General features: G+C 35.1%; 1 protein-coding gene across 2 annotated transcripts in view; it reads right to left on the reverse strand.

Moving 5' to 3' along the window:
* Positions 1 to 16,936, reverse strand: part of VWA8 (von Willebrand factor A domain containing 8) — a 322,073-nt gene that overhangs the window by 235,745 nt on the left and 69,392 nt on the right. For both annotated transcript variants that reach the window (XM_032315220.1, XM_032315221.1), the window contains 3 exons: positions 10,689 to 10,820; positions 8,698 to 8,832; positions 8,531 to 8,608 (listed from right to left, as the gene is read on the reverse strand). In XM_032315220.1, coding sequence (XP_032171111.1) covers positions 8,531 to 8,608; positions 8,698 to 8,832; positions 10,689 to 10,820 — 345 coding nt within the window. The remainder of the gene's footprint in view (positions 1 to 8,530; positions 8,609 to 8,697; positions 8,833 to 10,688; positions 10,821 to 16,936) is intronic.

The raw sequence follows: 16,936 nt of genomic DNA on the forward strand, positions 1-16,936 counted from the left end.
GCTGCACGGGCTGAAGCCTCAAACCCAGCGAAGGAAGGTTTGCAGGGGCCAGGGGAAAAAAAAAGCAGTGTGCTAAGCAACAGAATTTGAATATTAGCTTCCAAATTATTAGAAGTAATTCAAAGGCTTAAAGCAGGGGGAAAATTAGAAAGAACAAAATTCAGTGTTGGAACGACAGATTGGGAAAAACCCAGACTTGACACGGGTGGAAAGCCGAGAAAGTTAGAGTTGATAACAGAGGTGAGAAGGGCTGAGCCCCAGAAGTAAAGCTACGGTAGCAGGAACACACAGAAGTACTGACACAAACACCAATGAAAATGTTATAAGGGGGGAACCTGGGTGGCTCAGTCAGTTAAGCTTCTACCTTCAGCTCAGGTCATGATCCCAAGGTCCTGGGATCTGGTCCCACGATGGGCATCCTGCTCCGCGGAGAGTCAGCTTCTCCCTCTACCCCTCCCCCTACTCATTCTCTCAATCTTTATCTCTCTCTCAAATAAATAAATAAGTAAAATCTTTAGAAAAATGTGATAGGGTTCTCAGCAATTAAAGAGAACAAACTACTGAAACATGCAGCAGTGCTGATGAATCTCAAATGCATTATGTAAGTGAAAGAAACCAGACTCAAAAGGCTGTTTAAATCCATTTATATGCCATTCTAGAAAAGGCGAAATAGAGAGAGAACACCGAACAGTGGTTACCCATGTCAGGGAGGAGTGGCTACAAAGAGGCACAAGGGAATTTTTTAAGCTTATGTAATTGTCCCATTATCTCAATTGTGGTAGTGGTTATACGACCAAATGTGTCTGTCATTTGCAACATACACAAATTTTACTGTATGATTTTACTATACGTGAATTGCACCTCAATTAAAAAACAAAAACCAAAACCTGAATTAAAAACAAAACACCAAAGGGGTGCCTGGGTAGCTCAATCTGTTAAGCATCCATCCACCTTCCTTCAGGTCATGATCTCAGGGTCCCATGATCAAGCCGTGTATCCCTCCTCAGTGGGAAGTCTGCTCATCTTTCTCCCTCTGCCTCTCCCCCCCACTCATGTTTGCTCTCTCTCTCAAATAAATAAATAAAAATTTAATTTAATATTTTTAAAAAATATTTTATTCATTCATTTGTCAGAGAGAGAGAGAATGAGAGAGAGCACGCACAAGCAAGCAGAGGTGGAGAGAGAATCAGGCTCCCTGCTGAGCAAGGAGTCTGATGTGGGACTCGATCCCAGGACCCTGGGATCATGACCTGAGCCGAAGGCAGCAGCTTATGTCCCTAATTTAATATTTAAAAAAAAAAAACAAAAACACCAAAACTGTGATAAGGTAGAACATAGATACATTAGTCACGGATTGCCTGTGGCTCCTTTACTACTGCAAGAGCAGAGTTGAGTTGTTTCAAGAGGGTCCACTTGGTCCACAAAGTCCAAATATTTATGATCCAGCCCATTAAAGAAAGAGGTCATCAACCCTGATATAGAGTAATATCATCCCTTTGTTTGGCTCTCCTTTAAAAAAAAGCCCTTAATTGCCCATAAAAGGAATAGGAAGACAGTAACAGAATGTGCATAAACATGCTGTTCAGGCTAACTAGAGGAGAGAAATGAGTTGTTTTCTAAATACATCCTGAATTAAATCTCCAGAAGAAGAGAGTATATATTCAGTTCTAAATAACAGCCACAGACTGTTTTTAGAAATGTTCACAGAACCCTCCCATTATATTACCACATCTTCTGATTCAACCTATTGTTTAAATTATATGTTTGATGGATATTTTTTCTTGTTAAAATGACAAGAGACTGGCTTTTTATTGAAGTAATTAGCTAGCACTCTAAAACTGCTTCTTTATATAACTTCTGCATGAAACAACTAGCTTTCCCGTGTGTTTGAGGTATGAAGTGTGCATTCAAATAATTAGAGATGTTATTACTTCATTTCTTTGAAGCTGCAAAACATGGATAATAAAGCTTGTGGCATTTTTTACATAAAAATAAAGCATAAGCACTATGTGAAAATCTTAAAAACGAGTTAAGGAAAGAAATGATACCTGTGCCTAAAAACAATTTTGATGTATATGAATTGTATTCATTATTCATTTCTAAAATGAAGAAATGTAATAAATAAACACAGGCAATAAACACAATGGCCACTTTGAAATTAGCTGAGCATAATCTTGAGTTGCCTTTTCCAAAAATGGTGATATCTGACACCTGTCATTTATGACAAATGATATCTGTCATTTATACTCTGTTTCCAATAAAATATATTTCTAAAGTAGCTTGTGGAGTACAGCTGTAGTTTGTGGCTTTACAATTTGACTTGTAAAATTCCCTGTGTGTGCAACTGCCTCCTGCTTATTAGTACCCTGAGGAAATTTACTGAGGTAACTATTCTGTACGATGTATAATACTTATAATTTTGTAGTTATAAATAGTATAATGCACAATAACTTATCTATGAAATTATGCAAACAACATTTAGTTATTGGTCCTTGTAGCATGACTCTGACATTACAGGCAAGAAATATGGAATCATATTGAATAAAAACATCCCTTCAAATTAGAAGGGAAATTTTATTCTGGTAATCTTTAAATGTTTACATGCACTAAATTTTATACCTTGACGGACTGCAATAAATTTCAAAGCACATTCTATTCAAAGGAGGTAGGAGACAAAGCCACATCATTAAAAAGAAGAATCTGAAGAAGACATGAGACAGGAGCCTTAGTAATCCTGGGAGTTGAAAAGGATTACTCAAGTCAACCATTTTAAAGTTCTTATGTGATGATGACATATATTGTTCTTTAAAAATAAATTTTATAATAGAAGAAATTTGAAGGAGCTGAGGTAAGTAAAATCTCTGATAGCCTTATGAAGGTTAGTAGGTGGGAAAAGAAAAAATACAAAGAAGACAGGAAGAATGACAGATGGCAGCAAAATAAGGAATCAAGAAAACAAGAGGAGCTACACGGAATCATGTAGAAAGTCAGCCTCAAGGTTAAATATTAACCATTTAAGTGAATACGGCTATCTTAAAATCTTGATGAGAGAAAAGTACAAAGTCAAGGCAAAGACAAGAAGTGAGTAAATAAATCCAAGACATAGAGCAGTAACAACAAAGGACAGAGAATGAAAGGAGGATACTTTCCACTGTATTTGGATAAACAGGAAGAAGTAGAGATTGTAGATTAGACGGAAGATAGAAAAAAGGATTTGGTTTGAGTTTAGCTATAGGAAGAAAAACTTAGCTAAAAATTAAAAATGACTCTAACATTTCAGTATGTTTTAGATAGTGATTATTTTCATTAAAAGTGCCATGAACTTATTTGTTCTTAAAATTTTTATCGGAGTTGACTTGGCTTTTACCCAACTAGTACTTTAACAAAAGAAAGATATCTCAGATCTGGTGCTGTTTATGATGGTGTGGAAAGAAATCTGGAAACACGCCCTTATCTGTTGTGAAGGAAAAGAATAATAACTTGGATTTCTTCAGTACTATGAAATCACTGGCTTCAACACTAAAAAAAGAATAACCAGTTAAAAGAATCTGACCTAACACTTGAGCCAAGTGATTTAAGATTTTTATAACCTATTATAAAACTTATTTTATGTACTGCCACAAATTTGTGTTAAGGCTCTGTTTTTCTTTTTCTTCATATGAAATCCAGTTCTAAAAATAGCCAAGTCTAAAAATAAAGCAAAACCCACAGATTAAGTGTAGCTTTATACATGTACAAATAACAGCGAAATCTTCACATCTTCTAGGAAAACAGATGTTGGATTATTTATTCCCACTAAATTCTCTATGTTGGCTCAAACGTTCAGAAATTTTTCATTAATATAGATTATGTTATTATAAAATCCAAACCCATCTTTAATTCTATTAAATTAATTCCTCTCTCCCATAGAGATCAATGAGCTCTACTAATACATATGAAAATGTGAACAAAAAAGGGTCTTATATTTGATCTCAGGAGCTTGGCTTCTATCATGAAAACCAACTGATTAACAGTTTACAAAACTGCAGATGACCATACAGTGCCTAATTTATGCTTTGATCCAGTTCAGGAGAGAATCTATATGGAGAGGGAGGGAAACAAACCTCACCTACATTTTTATATTTCTTTATCCTTTTCTGAAGTCTATGCTTTCAGAAACCACTTTTCTTCTAGATATTTCTAGAAGAAAAGCAAAATTGGAAAAGGGGTTTCCAGAATATGCAATTAATTTGCATAATTATCTCTGTGCCAGTTTCCCCAATCTTTAATGGTAGAATTTTCCTACCTTTGTTTATGCATCAATCAACAAACTGAACAAGAAAGTAAAAAACAAACAACCCCCCCCAAAAAAACATTAAAATAGTATTTTTATTAGCTTGCTGTCACTCTCCAAAAATATATAAGAAATCTGTTCTTGGTCTCTTAAAGTAATTCTTTCACATATAAAGAAAACATTCTCGCTGGCAGGATACTTTGGGTAATTTTCCAGCAGAGCTGAGATTTGAATTGGTGAATACATATATACTCTCTTGCTTGGTTCTTCTTTTTAATGAATAGCAGAATGAGGTGACCATAGTTTTCACAGTTCAAGCATATAATCTTAGGATAATTAAGCACTACCAAATCACCATAAACTGACTACAAAAACCTAATACAGAAATAGTATTATCTGGAAAAATTTATAAAGCTAAATTATTTTCAGCTTTCAGTAGAATGGCAGTTTTTTTTTTTAATGTGGAGAAAATAATAATGTGTCTAATTTTAGAAAGATAGTAAAAACAAATTAGAATAGTAATAATAAATTAGGTTGGAGTTATAGAGAAAAGAAGTATCATCCTCAGAAGGTCTTCTCCATATGAGTTGAACGCAGTAGCACCTGGGAAATAGATTAGGCTTGTATTTATCCTTGACTTTAAGTGGAATATAAAATAGAGAGTAAAATATAACTAATGTGACAAATAATTAATGATTTGGGCCCTTTATTTGGTAGAAAAGTATTTGCATTGGAAATTAGAAAGGTGATAGTTAAGCATTTGGTAAAGTGATAAAATGCCATCTTCAGATCACTTCTAACATGAGCTATGTAAGGGCAGAGACATATGAACTAGCACACTGAGCTAACCATCTGCTTTCTGATCTCTGCAAAGACATCAAGAGGAGTGATTCCGTATGACAGCAGGGTATTCTTCATGGCATCTTCCATACATTAAAGTTTAAGATAAACTCCCTCTCCCAATTTCCTTAATTCTCTTTAAAAAGCCAGTAGGGGGACGCCCGGGTGGCTCAGTTGGTTGAGCAACTGCCTTCGGCTCGGGTCCTGATCCCAGCATCCTGGGATCAAGTCCCGCATCGGGCTCCTTGCTTGGTGGGGAGCCTGCTTCTCCCTCTGCCTCTGTCTGCCTGTGTTCGCTCTCTCTCTCTCTGATAAAAAAAAAAAAAAAAAATCTTTAAAAAGCCAGTAGGTCTACAGTCAATTTATAGAAACTCATTTCAAAATATATTTTCAGTGGGTTCCAAGACTTGCCATCTCCTGTACAGTGTAGAAATTTATTTTCTTTTCTCTACATGTTTATATCTAAAAACCAAGGCTACTATTTTAATCTCATCACCTTTATTTTCTTCATGATTTCATAAACTTGGATCATATGCTTCTTCATAGATTTTATTTAAATTCTGGCCAATTCAACCAATAGGCACAAAGTAACCTAAAGCAGCACAGAAAGGAATCTTCTCAACACTCTGAAATATGAACTGCCAACATTTTCTATAACCCAAAGTCACAATAAGTAACTGGTTTAAATGTCATTTCTCAAAAATAAAAATAATCTTAATGTTCAGTATATTTAGTATCAGTAACAATAAGAAAGCTTAATTAAAGAATAAACAAAAAATGCAAAATACAACCTAAAATGTAAGTTAATAATATCACATCCACTTCAAAAATTGTTCAAAGAATAGAAACAGAGACTCTACTAGAAGTAAAAAGATATCATAACCACCCAAAGACTAAAATATAGAATCAATAAATTAGCAGGATAAAAATGTCTTAGGAGGTATCATTACAAACAAATACATGCAAGAAAATTCTACTCTGTAAAATTACCAACTGTAAGTTCGCTTTTTTCATACTATATACAACATGTACATTCACAAAAATAATCTATTCAAAAATACTTAGGAATAAATTTAACCAAGAAGATAAAAGACTCATGGACTGAAAACTATAAAACATTACTGAAATTAAAGAAGACAAATATCTGAGAAGACATTCATGTTCACAGATTGAAAGACTTAATATTAAGATGACAATATTATCCAAAGTGATCTATAGATTCAGCACAATCTCTCTCAAAATCTCAATAGCACTTTTCTTCATAAATAGAAAAACTTATCCCAAGATTCAAATAGAAACTCAAGGAACCCTGAATATCCAAAACAACCCTGGAAAAGAAAACAAAGTTGGGGTTGCATACTTCCTGACTTTAAAACTTACCACAAAGCTATAGCAATCAAAACAGGGTGGAACTGACATAAGGACAGACAGACAAAGGGAATAGAAGAGAAAGCCCAGAAATAAACTCTGGCATATATGGTCAATTGATATTTGACAAGGATGCCAAGGAAAAGACTTTTCAACATATGGTGCTGGAAAAATTGGATATTCACATGCAAATGATTTGAAGTTGGACCCTTACTTTTCACTGTATACAAAAATTGATTCAAAATGGACCAAGGGATCAAAGACCTAAACGTAAGACCTAAAACTATAACATTAGAACAAAACAGAGAGAAAATTCATGATGTTGGACTTGGCAAAGATTTATGGTATATAACACCAAAAACAGGCAACAATAATAAAAAGATAAATCAGACTTTCAAAATTAAAAACTTCTGTGCATCAATGGATAGTATGAAGAGTGAAAAGACATCTACAGAATAGGAGAAAATATCTGCAAATCATGATTGAAAATCAGTTATTATCCAGAAAAAAAAAATATATATATATTTTAAAGATTTTATTTGTTTATTTGACAGACAGAGGTCAGAAGTAGACAGAGAGGCAGGGAGAGAGAGAGGGAAGCAGGCTCCCCGCTGAGCAGAGAGCCCAATGCGGGACTCGATCCCAGGACCCTGAGATTATGACCTAAGCCGAAGGCTGCCGCCCAACCCACTGAGCCATCCAGGCGCCCATACCCAGAATATTTAAAGAACTCCTATAACTCAGCAACAAAAAGACAACCCAATTGAAACACAAGCAAGAACTTGAATAGGCATTTCTCCAAATAAGACATACAACAGCCAATAAACACATCAAAAGATACCTAATCTCATTAGTCATCAGGGAAATGCAAATCAAAAGTACTAGGAGTTACCACTCCACACACTGCTGGTGGGAATACAAAACGGTGCTGCTTCTATGGAAAACAGTTTAACAGCTCCTCAAAAAGTTAAACACAGAATTACAATATGGTTCAGCAATGCCGCTTCTAGGTATATACCTAAAAGAACTAAAAGCAGGGACTCAAGTAGGTACTCATACACCAATGTTTACAGTAGCACTATTCACAATAATCAAAAGGTGGAAACAACCAGAGCTTTCATCAACATCTGAATAAACAAAAAGTAGTATATCCATACAACAGAACAGTATCAAGCCATGAAAAGAAATAAAATTCTGATATGTGCTATAACATGAATGAACCTTGAAAACATCATTCTAAGTAAAATAGAGACAAAATGACAAAAAGTGTATGATATTATTTAAAAAGAGGTAACTAGAATAGGCAAACTCATAAGGACTGAAAGTAATACAGACATTAATAGAGTATGGGGTGGGGGTGGGGGGTGGGGTAGAAAGTTATTGTTTAATGAATATAGAACTTGGAATACAAGAGTTCTGGAAATAAGTCAGACAAAGAAAGACAAATATCATATGATTTCACTTACATGTGGAATCTAAAAAACAAAATGAATAAACAAACAAAAAGCAGAAACAGACCTGTAAACACAGAGAACAAACTGGTGGTTGCCGGAGGGGAGGGGGGGAGGGAAGGACAAAATGGGTGAAAGGGAGAGGGAGATACAGGAAAGAAAATAATAAGTTCTGAAAATAGATAGTGGTGTTGGTTACATAACACCTAATTCCAGTGAACTATATACTTAAAAATGATTAAAATGGTAAATTTTATGTATTTTTCCATAATAAAAAATAGTCTATTCAATGAATACCTAATTATCTGCCATTTTGTTTAGATTTCCAAATTACTACTAAATGTGTTCTGTGTTTGTGTGCACATGCAGATAAATTACATCTCTCTTGAAAAGCAGACCCCGATATGTTGTGCACATGAGATCTCCTAAAATGCACTTTAAAAGTTCCAAATAATTATCATTGTATCCCAATTTGATTGTTGTTATTTATATACATCAAAATTAACAGGTCATAACTCAAGAAAGAATACTCATTAAGTTCTACTGATGGCCCACATATGTATGTTCATAATCCAAGTGCTAACAATGAGTCTCATACCTGATAGAGCATGATGGGTTCTATGTTGTATCCTAAGTTATCTGCAAAGTTCTTAGCAATGACCGTTTTTCCACAACCCTACAAATGGAAAAACAATCATTCAAGGGATAAGTCAAAACATCCAAAAGCCAGCAAAGAGAAATCTACAGTGAAACTGCTATTCTTACTTTTCCTCCAATTAAACATATGTCCTTAACCATGTGAGACTGCATCATCTCAGCCAGTAGTTGTTTATGGCTTAAAGTTTGTATAAAATGGTCTGATGTACAAGGCTGATTTACTGGCCTGGTCCCAGCTGGCACCTATAATTAAAGAGAAGTAAATATAATATGCATATGTTTTTCTCAAAGCATTAGTAAAAGGAAGCACATAACTGCCATTTAGAAGCCCCTAATAATTCCCTGCTCAATTCAATTCTATACTGGTTTTGATATTTCAATAGAGCAACAACTACTTTCTCATTCACAGATGTGATCATTACCATCAGTCCTCCAAATCAATCATCTCTCTAAAATTAAAGCCCAGTGCTGTCAAATATTTTCATAAGAATCATGTCATTTTTTAGGCTATTTATAACTTATAATAATAATATCACTACTTGAGAATGAAGGTTTTTGTCCAAATTCCAGTGCGAAGTACTGAATTTTAGAGTCAGTCTACTGGGACTCTCCAAAGTCACCAATGATCTCCTGATTTCTAAAATCCATGTCTACAAATCCTTTTCCACTTTGAGTTTACCACTCAGAAGCACCTGTTCTTAGAATCTCTCTTCCTATCCCTCACACCTACTTCTTTTGTTTCCCAACTACTCCTTATTAGTCTCCTGGGGCCCCTACAGTGAGAAGATTTCCTTGTTCTGCTGAGGACTCGATCATACTGTACACAACATGAACCCTACAGAACTGTAAGTTTGAAAACGACAAGATCAGATTTGAGTTTAGGAAAGATCGTTCTGGTGTTGACACAGAAGGTGGACTGGAAGAGCCTGAAGGCAATGAGGTCAGAAAGCCATTACCAAAGGGAAGTAAATAATGAAATCTTGCTCATAACTCATGCCTCTGGACATACTGTTTAACCTGCCTAAAGTGTCCTATCACCTTTCTACTCCTGAGTCACTAGAGAATTCCTACGTCATCCCTCAAGACTCAGGTCATTCCGTATCTCCACAGACATTCCAATGCGGCCCTTACTCATCTGTCTCTATTGAGACCATCAGCCTAGAAAGGTCATTCATATGAAGGAGACAGAAGAGTGTAATAAAAGTGATCATGTTTAGAAATCTCATCTATGACATTTCTTACCTGGTGACCATGAGTGAACTGATTACCCTCTTTACATCTCAGTTTCTAATCTATAAAATGGACCTAATAAAACTTGCCTCCAGGGTTATTGGAGGATTTAGTGGCATAATATATGCAAAGAGACAAATACAGTGACTAATACAGAGTGGGCACTAATAATTCTTAATACAGACCCTGGCTTATAGTAGACATAATCAACGTTCAATTTGACGAATGAATAAATACAGCAACATTAATAAATATTAATAATATCCCATTAAAGCACATAGAAAGTTTATAATTAAAGTGTGCGCTGGCACATAAGGCAAGCATTTTTCTTTCCTACATTCACTTACAATTCATTTAAGTCTATGTTTTTCATGCTCTGTTTTCTAGGGACAGTATCTCATCACCTCAAAGGGTTACAAGAAAAGGAGGCAGAGCAAGCAGATGGAGTTCTGTGACCAAATATCCTTCCCTTCTTCTAAACACTGCACAACTAGAATAGCTCCTCTTTTAAATAGTGCATGTAGCTAAGAACGATTTTATTTGAAAAGAGTGTTCCTTAGCTCCTAAAATATGTTTGAAAACACTATTTCTTACCAAGGGCTTGGAATACACAATGCTTTATTCAGTACTTGATTTGATTTTCCCAGAAGTTAACTTTGGTTTTCGATGAAAGGTTATCCCTATGTTTTTCCTGAACTTTTCCAATTTACAAACATACATAACTGTGGAGACACAGATAGATAAAGATACAGATATACAGATGTGACCCTACAGAACCAGAGGCTTACAAGGAGATCAAAAACCAAATTAGGTCATAAAAATGGGCAGAACAAAGCACATCTTAGAAAGTATCAAGCTCAACCCATTACCTGAATGGTCACCTCTTTGTCTGCTATCCGGACAGTGACCATAGCTTGGGGGGCAGGACTCGCCATCAGCCTCTCCACTCTCACCACCTCTTTAGGAAGCACAGAGCTTTCTGAATCTTGGAGTTCAAAGCGCTACAAAATTACAAGAAAATTGTGTGATTTACTTTTTATTTTAGTGTTAGTGCTGGACACCCAGTTTTCTGGATACCATTTAGAACTGAAACTCACTCTATAGTATAAAAGTAGAGGTAAAAAATTAATGACAACTTTCTTCCTGTTTTTACAAATGCCATTCTCCTTAAGCCAATTACTCAGGTGATATGCAAATAGTTCCTAAAATTTACTAAATGACAGGAAAGGGAGTCGCTGAACTCCTGAGCTGGTAACAGTCTGCAGCCTACACTTCTTGTTAATCAAAGGTTCCAGTTTCCTGGAAAGGACGATGAGACTCTTGACAACATGTTAAAGTAAAATAAGACTTATTTTGGTTGACTTCTTAAATCAACTTACGTTAATGTTGCCTGAAATTCATGAAGCCAGAACTTCCTGGACACCATTCCGCTGTTTGCTTGTGTGGTTAGACTAACTGATTACAATAAATTCTAACAGTCTTCCACAGTATCTGGCACAGTGCCTGCTTTGGTGTATGTTCTCAGTATTTGTCAAACTGGATGTAAAACACCAAGACCACTGATTCTTTCTCCATGTGGACCAATTATCAATGCTCTAATGCTTGGTTATAGTTCTCATTCCAGCTGGTTATATAAAGAATGCACACAAAGAATACAAATTTATGGAAAATGAGAATAGTAATTGAAAATTAATTAAATCCTATGCCCTAGAATAACAGCATGTTAGATATGAAAAGATTAACTCATTTTTAGTATTTAACAGGCAGAAATGGTCCCCACCCCCGTCAAAATCCTACCTTAGTTTTAGAACATTAGCACTATAGTGAAAGAACTGACCCTCAATGCAAGAACAGATCACTGCTTACTCAGCAGAATGACCCAAATCCAGAAAACAGATTTAGGGGAAGAAATTATCTTCAAGCTCAATGTTCTAAGTCAAACAACCCAATTTAAGTCTTTTTGATGTCAGATGTACTTAGGACAATACTTATTCCTTTACCCAAACCTAAGAAAAACTGTCTATTTGTGCTACCTTAAAAAATGTAAGTCTTATGTAGTATGCCTTTTATACATGCAAATTCTCAGAGTATCACATAATTCGGTAGGGGCTCCTTTTGTGCTATAGACAATAACAATTATTGACAATTTAATTTCATGCAAAAAAAAGTTAACACTGTATTTAAAGGGAGGTTCAATGGAGTAAGGCCTTAGTCAAGTAATTAAAGTAATTAAATTCATTAGAATTTAGAACCTAGAACTGTTAAATTCTAAGAAAACAAGTATGTTAGCTAAAGGCATGTTTTTAACCCCACCTATAATAATGTCAGCCTAACTTCATAAAGGACTGACTGCAGAGCACATGTATTCCAAAAAGGAACACTAATGCCTTGAACCACGTGCTATAACTGGTTATGTCCTTATAAATAATTCAAGCTAAAATATTTCAGTAGAATCAAAATAGTAGGCTAGAATACCCTAAGATAGTAAAAGAACTCAAGTTGCAAGATGAATTACCATCTGCTGGCATAGGAAATTTAAAGGACTATTAATCAAAAAGGTAACTGAGGAATAAAATACATATATAATTCTCACAGACTACATGTTAGCAAGAAGTAGAATATCAAATAAACCAAAGTTCATTTACTTTACCATTTAACATTAATGAGTAGCTCTTATTCTGGAATGTCAATTAAACAAACAATTCTGATGTATTTTTTTAAACACTTTCTTTCGGATTATGTTATTTGAACTATGAAATATAATTTAATAAAAGGAAATATTAATTATATGTTGATCTGCAAAGCCTCCATATTCTCCCTCACAATTCCCAATCCTGTCCCTACAAAGTATTCATTTTCTTTATACCTTTTTCTAGGCTGTGGAGCACTAAAAAAGAAATTCTCCATACCTTATTTCCTGGCTACCAAACAAGTATGTAGCCCTTGGTTTCTGCTATGCTCCTTCCCAAAGCCTATCAGCAGCTAATACAAACTAACACTACTCTCCCTTAGGAGTCATCCGAACCAATTCATTCCTGTGTCAGCAGGTCATCTACAGGTCTCCTCCAACCAACCACAGAGCCTTCAGGCACATACTCCTCCATTCTTTGCTAGAATATAAACTCCACCAGCAAAATTAAAATGTATCTATTTGGTTTACTCCAAACCTCCAGAACCTAGAATCATACATGGGACACAGTCAGTGATCAATAAACGTTTGTTATATGAACAATCAAATTAAATCCTTTCCCTTTAATCCTCAAAATCATCTATATTTTCTTTTCTTTTTTTTTTTATTTAAAAATCTTCTATATTTCGGGGCGCCTGGGTGGCTCAGTGGGTTAAGCCACTGCCTTCGGCTCAGGTCATGATCTCAGGGTCCTGGGATCGAGTCCCGCATCGGGCTCTCTGCTCAGCAGGGAGCCTGCTTCCTCCTCTCTCTCTGCCTGCCTCTCTGCCTACTTGTGATCTATCTCTGTCAAATAAATAAATAAAATCTTTAAAAAAAAATCTTCTATATTTCCATCAATCCTCACTTCTTTTCCCACCATCTCTGTAGAAAGGACTTCTGCTTTAATTATGAGTGAATGAAAAGCCACTGAAAGTCTGCTTTCTCCATCTCAGTTAACGGTAATTCCATCATTCCAGATGCTGGATAGAAAAATATGTTCTTCGATCTTTCCAAACCAAGGCACAGTGGTGCTCTGGAAACGTCTTTCCTGTCTCTCCCAGACCATATTTCCATAGATATTTTCCATGTATTCCACAGATTACATCCCTCCTTCCTATGAAGATGTTTGTCTTCCCATTTCAAGAAACAAACAAAATGTCATTTCTTGATTCTACGTAATCCTTGAGTGACCCAGCTTCTCACCACCAAACTTATTTTACAAGTAGTAGATCATCACTGTCTCCTTTCCTCATCTCTGATTTACTATTCAGCCCACTGATTTTTCTTGGCTGGCATTCCCACCACTCCATGAGCACTGTTCCTGCTAAGCTCACCAGTAATACCCTATTTGCCAAACTAACTGACTAAATAAATAAATAAGTTTTCCTCCTATTCTATTGCTCCTTCCTTCTCAGTCTTTCTGGCAGTCTTTCTTCATTTGCCTGACCAGTACACATCAGGGTACTTCAGGAGTGGAACTTTTGTATTTTCTATGCTTACTTTTTAAATAATCTAATCCAGTTTGAGACTACAAACCATCTGTATGCTCTGACTGCTCTTCCTCTGCCTTATTTGAAGGTTCTTGGCACACTGTCCAATCCTTAAACATTGGCTCTTCTAGTGTTCAATCTTCAGGCAGGATTTCTTCTCACCATATATGCTCCTCTTTGGTTCTTCCATCCGTGTGACCAATTCAACTAACACTTGTACTTTACAAACTCTCAAGTATTATCTTTAATATCAAAACACCTCCAGATCTATACCCATGTTTTCAAGTCTATTAGACAGACCCACTCAGTCCTACCTAAGAAGGACTGAGAGCCAAGACATGGTACTAGAAGACAAATGTACTTGTTACTACACTGTAAGAAAAGTATACCATTCTCAAAGGATAGCAGATTCAGAGGAAGAGTATTTTCTTTAAGATGTCAATTAAAATCTAGGAGTAATTTTATGAATACAGAAACATGTTTTCAGAGTATCAACATCATATGATGAGTACTATCCAAGGAATGAAAGACATTTTAGCTATTTTTATAGCTTGCTTAGGAAAAAAAAAAAAGGTTTTCCTAATTTTAGCTGATTGCATTTTCAGTAATAATTTTTCCTGAATCCAAATGGATATCTAATTCACATTCAACTATCCATTAACTTCTATAACAATGCAGGTCAGAAAATGAGTATCAAGGAAAAGTTATTATATGTACATATGTACATTCTTGGTTTGCTATTACAACAGATATTTCTAATTCTTAGTTCAGTATTTTTTTTCCAATTCAAGAATATTGCCTTAATTTTCACCTCTAAATTCAAAATTATTTGAGGACATATAAAATTTTGTTTTTCTGTGAATATTAGCTTGAGAAAATAGAGAAACTTAGAATAATAAATGGGCCACATGGACTGTCCAGGACAGATAACAAAAATTACACCAATCACTAGAATGCTACCATTTTTAAGGTGAGTGATTTAACATTCTGATCTAGTTGCATGTATCAGTGTGCAATAATAGTATAAAAGGAAAGTTCTTTAGGTTCAGATGAATGAATTTCAGCTCTCCACCCACCCTTATTTATCTACTAAGAAGTTGGAAAAAGAAGTACTGTTCCTTAACTAGCTATATACATTGTTAATGCAAAAAAAGATAACCACTTTTTCTAATCTTATCTAAGTAATATCATTCCCTTTTCATTTTTAAGACTCTGAAATGAAATTTAGATGGTTTTTGTTTGTAATATAGACCTTCAGTCATTTTTCTCTATTCCCCATAATTATAAAGGTCAAAATAAAGATAAAACAAAATGAAGGAGTATTAGCTACTTTCTTTAGAAAACTCAACTCCTTAAAGGTATTCTATAACTTTAACTCATTTGTATGACTAGCTGATTTTTTTTAAATTCCAGTAGAGTTAACATACAGTGTTATATTAGTTTCAGGTGTACAATATAGAGATTCAACACCTCTATACACCACTCAGTGCTCATCATGGTAAGTGTACCCTCAATCCCCTTCACCTATTCCACCCACCCCCCTCTGGTAATCATCAGTTTATGCTCTATAGGTAAGAGTCAGGTTTTTGGTTATTAGTCTTTCTTTTCCCTTTGTTCATTTGTTTTGTTTCTTAAACCCCACATATAAGTGAAATCATATGGTATTTGTCTTTCTCTGACTTACTTCTCTTATTACATTATCCTCTCTAGCTTCACCCATGTCCAACATCTTTCTTTTATGGCCAAGTAATAAATATTCCACTGTATATATAACCACACCAGTCTGCAGTCCTACCAACACTGTGTAAGTGTTCGTTTTTCTCCAAATCCTTCCCAACACTTGCTGTTCCTTGGGTAGTTGATTTTAGCCATGTTCACAGGTGTGAGGTGATATCTCACTGTGGTTTTGATTTCCATTTCTCCGATGATGAATGATGCCATGCATCTTTTCAGATGTCTATTGGCCATCTGTATGTCTTCTTTGCAGAAATGTCTGTTCATGTCTTCTGCTCATTTTTTAATTGGTTTGTTTGGGGGTTTTGGTGTTGTTTGGGGGAGTTGTATAAACTGTTTATTTATCTTGGATACGAACCCTTTATTGAATATGTCATTTGCAAATATCTTATCCCATTTAAGTAGTTTGTTTTTTGGTTTTCTTGACTGTGTCCTTTGCTTTGCAGCAGCTTTTTATTTTGATGAGGTCCCAATAGTTTATTTTTGCTTTTGTTTCCCTTGTCTCAGGAGACATATCTAGAAAAATGTTGTTATGGCTGATGTCAGAGAAATTACTCCCTGTGATCTCTTCCAAGATTTTTATGGTTTCAGATCTCACATTTAGGTCCTTAATCCATTTTGCATTTGTTTTTAAATATGTAAGAAAGTGATCTGGTTTCATTCTTTTGCATGTAGCTTCCAGTTTTCCCAACACCATTTGTTGAAGAGACCGTCTTTCTCCTGCTGCCTATTGCCTCCTTTGTTGAAGATTAATTGATCATATAATTGCGGGTTTATTTCTGGGTTCTCTATTTTATTCTTTTGATCTATGTGTCTATTTCTGTGCCAGTACCATAATGCTTTGATTACTATGACTTTGTAATGTATCTTGAAATTTGGGATTGTGATCCCAGTTTTGTTCTTTTTTAAGATTGCTTTAACTACTTAGAGTCTTTTGTGATTCCATACAAACTTTAGGATCGCTTGTTCTAAATACTGTTGGTATTCTGATAGGAACTGCATTAAATCTGTAGATTACTTTGAGTTGTATGACCATTTAAACAATATTTTTTCTCCTAATCCATGAACATGGAACAGGTTTTCCATTTGTTTGTGTCATCTTCAATTTCTTTTATTAATGTTTTATAGTTTTCAGAGTACAGGTGTTTTTGCCTCCTTGGTTATGTTTATTCCTAGGCATTTTATAATTTGGGGTACAATTGTAAATGGGATTTTTTTTTAA

Source organism: Mustela erminea, chromosome 15 (genome assembly GCF_009829155.1).
Source record: "Mustela erminea isolate mMusErm1 chromosome 15, mMusErm1.Pri, whole genome shotgun sequence".
NCBI lineage: Eukaryota > Metazoa > Chordata > Mammalia > Carnivora > Mustelidae > Mustela > Mustela erminea.